The 12,827-nt window shown below is 41.7% G+C and overlaps 1 protein-coding gene across 1 annotated transcript in view; it reads right to left on the minus strand.

The window, feature by feature from the left end:
* cadpsa (Ca2+-dependent activator protein for secretion a) overlaps nucleotides 1–12,827 on the minus strand; it is a 158,136-nt gene that overhangs the window by 110,533 nt on the left and 34,776 nt on the right. The window contains exons 2-3 of the mRNA XM_029683576.2: nucleotides 8,316–8,429; nucleotides 6,441–6,773 (exon numbers count right to left, since the gene is read on the minus strand). Coding sequence (XP_029539436.1) covers nucleotides 6,441–6,773; nucleotides 8,316–8,429 — 447 coding nt within the window. The remainder of the gene's footprint in view (nucleotides 1–6,440; nucleotides 6,774–8,315; nucleotides 8,430–12,827) is intronic.

Consider the following 12,827-nt stretch of genomic DNA (forward strand, 5'->3'; position numbering starts at 1 on the left):
GTCAGTCAGTCAGTCAGTCAGCCAGTCAGTCAGTCAGTCAGTCTATATGTCTGTGATCTGTAGTATCCATCTGAGCATCATGGTGTTGTAACTGTAGTAGCCGTATTATTGTACTGAGTGGCAATCGATAGTGTATTCTGTCCACTGGTAGAGTAGCATGCTGGACTATCTATCTTTTCACTCACTCACTAGAGTGTGGAGCCTCTGTGTCTGAAGGCTGCTCACTCTATCATTAGGCACTCCAGGCAGCAGATAACTCATCCTTAAGTGAAAACATCCATGGGTGTGAACAGCTATAGTGTAACCCACAGGCAGAGGGAGGCAGAGCGGGGAACAGTGTGCATGAGTGTCTGTTCAATCGTTAATTCTATGTGCAGACAACTTGGGGCACACTGATGCTGTGATACTACCCTGTTTTCCTGGGTGAGGATACAGTGAATTCAGATTATTGTAAATCAACTCTGTATGGAGGAGTTAGAATTTCATAACATACAGGTGTTCAGATATTGTTTCAAGTTTTATTAGTCATATGTACGGCTTACACATGGTATACATCGTCCAACGAAATGCTTAGCTGCAGGTTTATTCTCATCAATGCAACAACAATAAGAAATAATACAAGATAAGAATACAAACAAAGTAAATGGCTTAGTAGAATATTTATATATATATCACACAATACTGTTCAAAAGTATGGGGTCACTTAGAAATGTCCTTGTTATAAAGACAGTTGAAAATAATTGTCCAATAAAATAACATCAAATTGACCCAATTTCTTTATTTCACCTTTATTTAACCAGGTAAGAAAGTTGAGAACAAGTTCTCATTTACAATTGTGACCTGGCCAAGATAAAGCAAAGCAGTTCGACACATACAACAACATAGAGTTACACATGGAGTAAAACAAACATACAGTCAATAATACAGTAGGAAATAAGTCTATATACAATGTGAGCAAATGAGGTGAGATAAGGGAGGTAAAGGCAAAAAAAGGCCATGGTGGCAAAGTAAATACAATATAGCAAGTAAAACACTGGAATGGTAGGTTTGCAGTGGAAGAATGTGCAAATACAGTGATACAGAAATACAGTGTAGACATTTTATTTTTATTAGCCAGTCTGAGATATGGCTTTTTCTTTGCAACTCTGCCTAGAAGGCCAGCATCCCGGGGTCGCCTGTTCACTGTTGACATTGAGACTTGTGAACCCACAAATGCTGATGCTCCAGATACTCAACTAGTAAAAAGAAGGCCTGTTTTATTTCTTCTTTAATCAGGACAACAATTTTCAGCTGTGCTGACATAATTGCAAAAGGGTTTTCTAATGATCAATTAGCCTTTTAAAATGATAAACTTGGATTAGCTAACACATCGTGTTATAGGATCACAGGAGTGATTAACAATGTCTACACTGTATTTCTGATCAATTTGATGTTATTTTAATGGACAGTGCTTTTCTTTAAAAAACATGGACATTTCAAAGTGACCCCAAACTTTTGAACGGTAGTGTATATATTTGCATAAGTATAATACAGGAATTCACAATTTATAGTCTAATATTTACATGTGTTTTGGGGAAGGGGTGATTGGGGTGAAGTGTTTTAAATTGTGCAGTATTTAGCAATCATTATAAGAGTCTGGTAGCAGCAGTTGTGATGTGTGGGAGGGAACCAATCCGGCCTGTCTGGTTTAATATAGGCAGGGTGACAACAGCTGACAGGGGAGGCAGGGAAAGAGAGGTGGCCATGTTTACTGTCGCCATGGGAGCCATGAATGAGCAGACAAAGGGCATAGTGTGTGTGAGACTGACAGCAGAAAGGTTTCACAAACAAAGACATACACACACACACACACACACACACACACACACACACACACACACACACACACACATAAACACACACACACACACACACACACACACACACACACACACACACACACACACACACACACACACACACACACACACACACACACAAGCAAAATACAGCACCTCACAGTCTAGACCAAAACAAAAGTCCAGCATTGAGATCTACTTCAAAGCTTCCAGACAGATCTCTATTGGTAGTATGACAACAGCAAGGTCTTTGATGAAAATGGAGGATATGTTACTTCCCCATCTTTCCCATTCTGTAATTCACAGCATAGAATGGAGGGATTTCACATTGTTGTGTTGATAGCCTTGTTTATGATTCTAAAATATAGAATATACATATTAACTGAGGTGTACAGTAAGTGACTTGAGTTACTTATACATCTAACAGAAACTCACTCTGATGACGGCAGTCGTTTTTCTGTACCACCTCAAGTGGAAAATAACTGATAAAAGTGACTTCTGCCAGAAATTGTCTGTGTCCTGGGGTAGGCAAAAGGTTTTGTCAAACAAACAACTGTTTGAGTTGATGTTTTTATATTGTTTTATAGTTAACCGATTCCACAGGCTTTATGGACAGTGTTTGTATGGGGCCTACCTATCCTTGAAGTTAGAGAGGCAGACAAGTGGCCAGAAGGTTACAGGAGAAAAGAAAGAGGGAGATGAACTGGCAACCGGAAGGTGTGTGTTCGTGTTGTGTGAGCAGAGCTGAAGGCAAATGATCTGCCTCACCAGAGCTGGATTAATAAAGATACTATTTATTTATCATGCTGATCTAACGTTGGATTTGTGTTTCCATAGGAGTCCCTGGGCAGCCAGCAGTGTAGTCACCAGCTGGGCAGCCAGCAGTGTAGTCACATCAGCCATGTTGTGATGTTGCCTGTCCATTCTGACCAATTACAGGCTTTCATTAAAACAGCGCCAGGCAGTCGGCACGACCACATCCATAACACCAAACCCCATCTGATAAAATGGAACAACACCCACGCTGTTCCACCCACACTCAGGGCACACACTGGCCACACAGGACTGAAATTCAATTCATGAATTTATTCCTTAACTGAAGTCATCATTACAGGCGAAAACACATTCTTCAGAAGACAAAGAGTCTCTGCCTACTATCATAGGTTACACACAGCGGTGAGACGACCTCTCATTTTAATTTAGTCAGTCACTAAGGTTGTTTCGACACAGAAAGGTTTACATAGTCAGTGCACTACTAGCCTTCAGTTTGCTGAGGGAAAGGTTCACACGCACGCACGCACGCACGCACGCACGCACGCACGCACGCACGCACGCACGCACGCACGCACGCACGCACACACACACACACACACACACACACACACACACACACACACACACAATGTGATGCGAGGGAACCATCTGTCTCTCAGTCTCCTTCAAAAGCATTCAACACACAACCCTAAGGTACATGATGACAGGTACCTGATTAAGGGCACAGATCACAGCTGTTCTGTCCCTCATTTTGGAAGCCTGCAATAGCAAGCGTGGCAATAGGCCTAGCTGATAATTGAGTTATGGCTGTCAATTAAAATAATCAAAAATATGTGTGAAGATAATGTCATCAGTAGTAAATGTACAGTTAATCCCTGTCATTTGGTTACAGACATTTCTGTTAATTCATGTATTAATTAAATTAATTTACCATTCTCATTCTCAGAGTGGAAATGTTGTTTGCAGAGTTCACAACCTGCTACACTTGTGAGAAACAAGTTTTGGTTTATTTCATAACCATCATTTACGAGATTTGTCAATTTTTTTATTGTCTTTTGTTTGGAGTGCTCCATGTGAGCAATGACCATGTGTCTGTTTTCTCTTTCCTGATAATGTTGAGGGAGCAACAATCTCCCCTCGATAAGCACCAATCCTCCGTGTGAAAAAGCAATGGAAGTTCTAGGTCTACTGCTTCATTGGCCTAAAGGCTTTGCGCTCCTTTTTTTAGCCGTCAATGGATGACGGTGAATCAATCTGCCCATATGGCAGAGACTGGTGATCTCGCAATTGTTGACTTTTAACTTTGATTTTTGTCATTTTCATTCCGATTTTTACAATTAACCACGTGACAATGATTTTGAGAAACAAAAACTTTATTATTTTAATGAAACTGTTAATGCGCATATGAAAATCAGAACTGGCATACAGAATGGTAGAAATGGTAGGATAAATTGCTTCCCCAAGCTTCCCCAAACTTGAAACTATGAAGTCTTTATAAAATAATTGCCTCCACGTTTGCAGGGTCGGATTTGACCTTGCTTCAAAAGCTACTTTGAGGCGAGGTAAGACATGCCTTGTGAAGAAACATTTTATGTAGGTGCTTTTCTGTTAACCAATTCGACTTGGTTCATGCAAGTGATTTATTGATCTTTCCTGGGAGGAATCTTCACTATCAGTATAAGCAATTTGGCAGTATGTCCAGAACATTGCTTTGAGAACTGAAAGGGCTCTCTCGGTTTCAAGGTATCAGCTTGGAGAGAAGAAGCCTTGTTAGGTATTGGTCGGTCACATGCATGAAGCAAACACTAATAATGAATAATGAATCATGTAAATCATGTAAATATAACTTGTCTGTGTAAGCAGTTTATAAGAGAAATAACGGGACTGCCCCGGCAGAGCCTCCAACCGACGTGTACTATGGTTCATTAAGTTTGTTGGAACCTCTCCAGCGTGCTGATAATATAGAATGATTAATTTAATGATTAATTTAATATTGACATATGTGATAATTTCCATGACAGCCTTATAATATGAAATAAAACATTCAGATTTCAAACAATTAAATATGATTTCAAAATGCATATTGCCTCTAGCTCACATTGTAAAGTGGTGGGTGACGCGCTGATATCCTGGTGCCTACACTTGAATGGTGAATGGGAGGTGTATAAATAAATAAAAATAGTTATTTTTAATCGTGCACCAAAACTGTTAACACGTGATTGCATTTAGAATAGTTGTGCAATGAATGGGCTTATAAAAGCACAGGAGCTGCAGGAGAAATCCCTCTCACCCCCCCTCCCCCTGAAAAGATTTAGATGCACTACTGTTCCACTGGAGGTCATAAGGTGAATGCACCAATTTGTAAGTCGCTCTGGATAAGAGCGTCTGCTAAATGACTTAAATGTAATGTAAATGTAAATCTGTGCACTTGTGATAGTTGGCCAATTTAATTCCACTAAATTATGCAAATTACTTATAGACTGATAAGCATAACGGTCAAATGTATTTACATCAACTGGTATTCAATGAATAAAAAGTGTTTTTACAGGTCATTTTGGCAGGCAATAGTTTTATTTATCAACCTTTTGTATTTTTATTGGCCAAAAGCCGGCTATTGACGTCTGACGGAAACCCTGGTGTGTGTATGTGTGTGCGCGTGTGTGCCAGAGATTGAATGTGTAGTGGGTGTTGATATTGACAGTAAATGTGTCTTTAAACTGTGGCAGAAGACAACTAAATCCTATTCTTGAAAAGAGGGCAATGAAAAGAGTAGGGGGTAATATTGCCTAATAGGTAGGCAATTCCATTCGCAACAAAATTGCACAATGTCAGAACTAATTCCATGTAACATACAGCAGGTCTGTGCAAATGTATCGTTAGCACATCCTACTATGTCTCCGCCAAAGGATGAGTCACTAGCAGTGCTAATGTTCATGGGCTGGCCCTGCCCTTCCACTGGAACCTGGGCGTGGACCGGGCACATTACTAAATGAAGCAGTGGCAGAAAAGTCATTTCAATCTTGGCCTGGACTACAATGATACACTGGTCTTAATAACAGAATGGCTAGGCCTACATACCTACTGTATGGCCAGCATCATGTGTGTGTGTGTGGCATCTGAATGGTTAATCCTGGACAGGCAAAAGGCTTGATGATGACTTGAGACATGCTAACGTGCTCACTATACCTTCTTCCATTGAACCCGGTATGACTGGTGTGTGGACCCCCTCTTTAAAAGCCACCATCACACTATTATTCTGGCGGCCTTCTCAGCCCACCCTCTCCATTCAACAATGATCAATAGCTATCCATTCCATTCGCTATTATTACAATATGATTGCAGTTAGCAGGTGTTTTGAGTCACTTCCAGTCATCACCCACTTTCCTTGTGACACAGTACCTTGGTACTCACACTCATCTATTGTTCTACTTCCATAGCGCCCTGCACACCACCCACTCTCTCTCTCCATCTCACAATGGTCATATTTTCTTTGCCGTATTCATACCTCTTTCCTGCTTGGATCGAAGGTTAAAGGTCCCAAAGAGGATTCAATTCCACACTGAAAGCTGCGCTTTCCTGTGACAGGTGACAACTCATCTAATAACCCTGAAAGGCTTTCACGGCACACTTTTACCATTTCAACCCATTGGAACTTAATGAGAAGCAAGCCTGAAGTTAAAGCATTAGAGGGTTGAAAGAGTGACACACGCTCAAGTCAACTATCAGATCGGGAGAAAGGAGTGTAACTGACAAATCACCACCAGGGAAAGTGTTAGTGTTTTGAGACAAACGTCTAGTAAAGGACATGACATGAAGCTCTTATCTCACCTGGCAGGCGTTGTAGAGGAGCTGGTGCTCAAACTTCTTGATGCCCAGGATGGACTGGAACATCTCGTAGAGCTGGTCCTTACTGAGGATGAGCTCTGAGGCTGCGCTGGCTGTCATCCGCTGCTGGTGCTTCCTGGGGTCCTCCTCTCCACGGTAGATGGTGTCAAACTTGGCCATCCAGGAGCTGAGCACCGTCTCTTTACTCAGACCGTCGATCTCGGGCAGGCTGCGGACACGCTTCTCAATGTGCTTCTTGAAGACCTCCCGCGAGTCACTGGCCGAGCAGCCTCCGCTCTGGACCATCCGGCACACACGGTCACTTTTCAAAAATATCTGTTGTCACGGTCGAGAGCAGAAAGAGGGCGTTAAAGCATGTGGATTAAACATTACAGGGCAGGAGGAACATACAGGAGGACGAGCATACAGCGTGGTTGAGAGGTTAGGATAAATTCCATTTTTACTCAATTCCTGAATGGGAAATGATCCATTATTTTCTATGAGACGTTCTCCCATGCAGCTGTGTACAGTAGCCCTGGTAGCAGGCTGACACGTGCTTCTAGAGGGACATGAAATGAAAACGCAGCTGCAAAAGAGGGTTTCTGAAGTACTGCTTCTCTCTTTGAGGCTTTGCTGCAGCTCGGTCTTTGGGTCTTTATGACAAAGGTGCAGAGGGAAATAAATTATTGTAGTTTCAATTCAATCTGACATTGTTACGCTTCTCTGTTTAATTCCATCTGCACATATATTTTTTTCACAATCCCCACAAAGCAATTTTCCATGCCAAGGGTTGTGGGTTAGAGAAAGAGAAAGAGAGAGAGAGAAGGACCCAAATGGCTGCCTGACTCAGATGTCGGCCCTCTCACTACCGTGCAACCTCCTTATGGCTCACAGTGACAGACTCTCTGTTCCCAATCAGTGCCTAACACAGGGTGAAGACAGAAGGCCACAGCTCTGAGCCTGGATGGACACACAGATACACAGACATTTATCACTCTGCCTGTAGCCAACTTTGGACACTTGACTTGTTCTGCAACAGCAGCAGTGCTCTTAGTGGGCCAAAAAGAAGGGAACATTGCACAAATGGGAGTGTTAAATATAGAAACAGCTGATATAGAAAATAGAATTGAAATGCTGTCTACACATTGTCACTTTCACGTACAGTAGCATTACCCTGAGTTCTGCCAATAAAGAGCACCCCAGGTGTCTCTCCTCCAGTCTCCAGAGCAGGTGGGGATGTGGGGAGTGTGTAAGAATCCAGAACTCAGACAGTAATACCATTATGCTTTAATTAAATTGGAAAACTGACTTTAGCTTTTTTAATTCACTAATTTGGGTTTATTAAAGTGCTACATTGATTAATTCTACAGGCAGAGTAAATCCCCTTTTCGCTCAATACATTTTCTTGTCTCTTTTTCTCTAACTTTTAGGACGGTTTGCAATAGTGTTCTGAACCTCATCCTTCTGTGATTTCAGAGTGAAGGTGGACTGATTGGATGGGATGGATAGTCAGACTCAAAGCTAAGGGCACAAGATGTCCATAAATTCAGGTTAGCACCTCACATAGCTGCTGTCTGGACTGAATATTTCAGAGGCCTATTTTGGGAAGTCCAATTCATTTGAATCTGTCAGATGCAGGATGAGAACATTAATAAGACTGCCTGAAGGAAGCAGCCTGTCTGTAAGTTCCACATCATTTACCAGAACAAAGGTGAGTCATCTCCTCAAATATCCAGACGGACTGGTCCGTCCGCTGAGGACCATTTAAAACAGCAGGATAATCACCACGGAATACAAATCAAAATAAAAGACAACATACACTTAAACATACTCCCATACAGACCTAAAATGAAACAAAAACACAGAGTTGGGCCTCACGTCATAGTAGCTTTGGACTGCATTGATAAAGGCCTCGTCTGCCACTATCTGGGTGTCACCACTTAGGAAGGCCTGGAAACGCTCCTTCACTGTCTGTAGCTGCTGCTTACTGATCTGAGAGAGGAGACAGACAGACAGACAGACAGGAGAAAGTCAATATAGAGAGAAACACAACAGAGTGATAGGAATCATCCTAACATCAAGTTCTCATATGATATTACTTTACTTGATACAATTCTATTGTCAAAGTCCCCTTATAAAATAAACAACTTTATATAAATGTTGAATATAAATGTACTTCTAAGTGTCTCTCTTCCCTTACACAACATCATCTTCAAAATTCAAAAGGCACTGAGCTATCTTTGTTACAGGTGCATGGTAACAATTTAATAAGATGTTAAACAATTATAAACCCACACACAGTGCTCTTGCTAGTATTATGAAGCTTTACGTATCGGCCTCAAGGCCTTCGTCAGAGCTTTTGTGAGTGTTTATAATTTGCATCCTTATGTAGACAAATCTCCACCCACATCCGTCCAATGCATTAAATGGGGTTGCAGTTGAGGGAAAATAAGCAAGTGTTACTAAATATAACAAGGTGCATTTCATAAGTATTCAAATAAAGTGTGTACATAAAACGTATTATACATGTCTGTAAAACCACAATCAGGACATTGACGTATTAAGTAAGCTTTCCTAAATCATTGGGTACAGTGCAAGAAAACTGTCATGTTTCAGTGCTAAACTGAAACATGAACTCTGGTTTAAACCCAGTGTTCTCTAACATCCTCAGCATACAAATCGTTTAAATGCCTTATGCAGCCCCTGTCCCAACACTCATATCTAAGTCCTCACATTACCAATGACATATTTCATGATTCGATATCAAGCCCTTTTTACCATACACGTCTTTATTTGCATACTTCACCGAGCATTTAAGGCAAAAAGAATGGCCACCTTAGGTGTGAATTACAGCCCTCACCGAAGTTTTAAAAACTGGGGTCTCCCAGTCTCAGCTGACAATAACAACAGGGATGTTTTTTTGCATTAAAATGTATTAGTGGTGCAATCGCTGTATGGCAAAAAGGCATTATCCCTGATAATGCTGCAAACAGATGCACAGTGTAACACTCGCCACACGGCAACAGGACTGATAGGCTATAAATAAATGATGGAGTAATAAAGATGTTCAAAGATAGATAGGAAATTAGTTTGGGCTGATGTTGCCACAATAATTCTGCACTGGGCACTTGTGTAAATGTATATTGACCTTCCCGAGCAAAATACACAGGCTGGTAGGAGCAGATAGATAAGAGAGCAGGTCTAACTGGGAGGATAGAGAAAGGCTGCATTTACACAGGCAGTCCTATTATGATCTTTGCCCAAAAGACCAATCAGTGGAAAAGACCAGAATTGGGCTGTCTGTATAAGTGATGTGACACAGACGAGATGACACGAGTCAGTATAGTCATAATGAAACTTTTATGCAGAGTGCAGACCAAGGTCCTATCTCTGATGTAGGCTAGTGACTATAACCCAATGGCGTCTGATAAATGGAAGCACTTGTTTTACAATAACACACTGGTCCATCAAATCAGTAATTTATCAAAGTCTTTATCACACACTCACAACATGTTGAGGGGAGGGTAGCCATCCATTCTGCCATCATTTTGCCAAGGAACATGATACTGTTCTTAATTCAAATGTATTATCAATGCTCCCTTCATGTGGTCTCTCTCCTTTGTCCTCTACACATTTTTTTTCAGCTTTTGAAATCTGAGAGAAGTGAAACACTAATGTCTAAAGACACGTCTACCAACCCACCCCTGGACCTCCTCCCCATCTGTCCCATCCCACCGCTGCCCCAAGTTACTGTTACCGTGGTCACCATGTCACAGACAACTCCACAAAGCCCTGTAGTAATTACCCTGAATGGGGTCAAGGTTCAGAGTTCAACATGACCTTTTCATTACCAGCCTCTCTGTCGAGGACTAAGCTGAAGCCCTGATATTATCAGTGGTCAGGGTAATGTTTATAGCACAGATTATAGCTATGGAAGTGACATTTATCCTTATCAACCATCCAATATATAGAGAAACTCAACCATCATCAGCTGTGGATCTTCACCCTACCCAGCCCCATTCATCTCTCTGCCAAGTACTGATAAATAACCCATGTTTGGGTGAGAGGGATGTCTCAGCAGATCAGCCGGGCCACAGGATTTTATGAAGGCTGAACGCCAGCCAAACCTCTCACCCCCAGATGCCTACCACAATCAGACCCATGTGATTAATCAGCAGTGGAGCAGATGGAGTGGACATCGTGTCTGGGGTGAACTACAGTACCACAGACTCTCATAGATGTGACCTTCACAATACTTCAAGTCATCCATCCATCCTTGAACACTCTCTCTTCCTCTCACACCTCTAACTGCTTCATCCACTCTAGCTTTGCTGTCAGCACACCAAGGACAGCAGTTGGAGGTCAGCCTACCTTCTGGGAGGTCAGCCTACCTTCTGGGAGGCCAAGCATCTTTCTATTTATTTATTTAGCCAGGATAGTCCTGTGGGAATTCACTCTAAGTAGGACAGTACTGTATGGGAACTGTATATACAGACCATTATAGCGCCTAGTCTCACCCAGCCTTGGTACAAGTGAGTAAGTGAGATTTTTCTGAGAGTAGACAATGACATGGTATCTCTATATACTTGAACAGGGAGTGTCAGAATTGCCTATGTTCCAAATACACACAATTGCCACTGTTTTCCAGGGAGTCCTGGTTTCCAAAAAAAGGCACAACTCTGTACACCAGACAGCAACGCTTACACACTGACAATACAATAAACATGTTCCACATCTATACCCCAAAAAAGCACCGCCCCGCATGCCTATGTGTAAACATGGTGTGAGGCAGTAAACAATATGCCCACCAGGGATTTATTACTTCCACATTACAATGAAGGAAAAGGAAGAAACACATCCACAGAATGAACATGACTGCTGTTAAGTGTAGAGTCTGTAGTCAAGACACTTTTTTTGTAATTTAGCAGACGCTCTTATCCAGAGCAACTTATAGTAGTGAGTGCAGACATTTTCAAAAAAATAATCTGTACCGGTCCTCGTGGGAATAGTCCAATCCATTGACAGGAATCAGGGGAAATCTGTACTGCCAGGGCTGGGGGTTGGGGTAGAGGGATAGGGTAGCTGGTGTGGGGAGGGGCAGATGTGCATGCGGCTTTAGGAAATGACGTGAGATAGTTGCCACAGTATGTTCAAACACACTTTAATAAATCTCTGTCTTCCACTCCCGACTCCAAATCCCACAGATTTGAGAGGACTGGATTTGGCAGAATCTGAGAGCAAGTATTTTCTCCATATGGCCTTCACCTATCTAGTGCTTTCAGATCTGGGTTTACTATGGGAATTGTCAGTGTATTTGGAACATAGGCAATTATGACACTCCCTGTTCAAGTGTATAGAGATACCATGTCATTGTCTACTCTCAGAGAAATCTCACTTACTCACTCGTACCAAGGCCGGGTGAGACTAGACGCTATAATGGTCTGTATATACAGTTTCCATACAGTACTGTCCTTTTCAGAATGAATTCCCACAGGACTCTTATGTGCCTAACGAAGCATTGAATTGTATTTGTTTACATTAGAGTCCATCAAACATGGACCTAGATTTACTAAGCGCTTGCACCTGTGCCATGTTCACTAGCTCCCTTTTCTATTGCATCTTTATTACTTTGATTCTGTCCTTAAACGAAATGAACTGCTATGTCTGTACAAGAAACAAGGTACATGCCTGCGTGTAATTATTTATAATATGTTTATTAAGATGGGCACTTTGACAATGTTAGGATTGATTGCTTTTTACATCCCAGATGCAAAATAAAATATAACGATAGAGATATTGTGGATAGAGTACGTACATAAATGTGTGTGTCTGTGTAATATGATATCCTCATCCTAAGACAGAGGCAGACCAGCCATGGCAGCACTCCAGAATACACACACCAACGCACGAATACAGTAATACCAGGGAATTACTAAGGAGAAGGTCAGTGTGCTGACTGGGGTTTGGCACACTGAGTCAGTCGTTACACTTGCCTTTTCTGCCACCGTTTTATTGATGGACAGACACAAAGCAAACAGGCACACTCCAAACATTGGAGGACCAGGAGGAGAACACTCCTTATTCCAATCACTTTGGTACAGCATAATGTATGTGTATGAGATCATGTTGCTATGACATTTTACTCTGTGTCCTTCCATTAGATTAACAGCAAAGTCATAATTCTAGAAATCTTTTACATTAAAATATATATTTGTAAGTAATTTAGTCATGTTTTCCCAGCTCAAGCAGCTCAGACTGTGTTTCACTTACAGATAGACCCCAGTGGTTCCGCAAGGTAACTTAGTCTCTATTCTACTCATTGACTCAAGTCCTCTCCTGTGTTTTACTGTGTCCACTCCACTTAATTCATAGCGCAGCACCGACCCTAAG

The sequence above is a fragment of the Oncorhynchus nerka genome, linkage group LG15, assembly GCF_034236695.1.
Source record: "Oncorhynchus nerka isolate Pitt River linkage group LG15, Oner_Uvic_2.0, whole genome shotgun sequence".
In the NCBI taxonomy this organism is placed as follows: Eukaryota; Metazoa; Chordata; class Actinopteri; order Salmoniformes; family Salmonidae; genus Oncorhynchus; species Oncorhynchus nerka.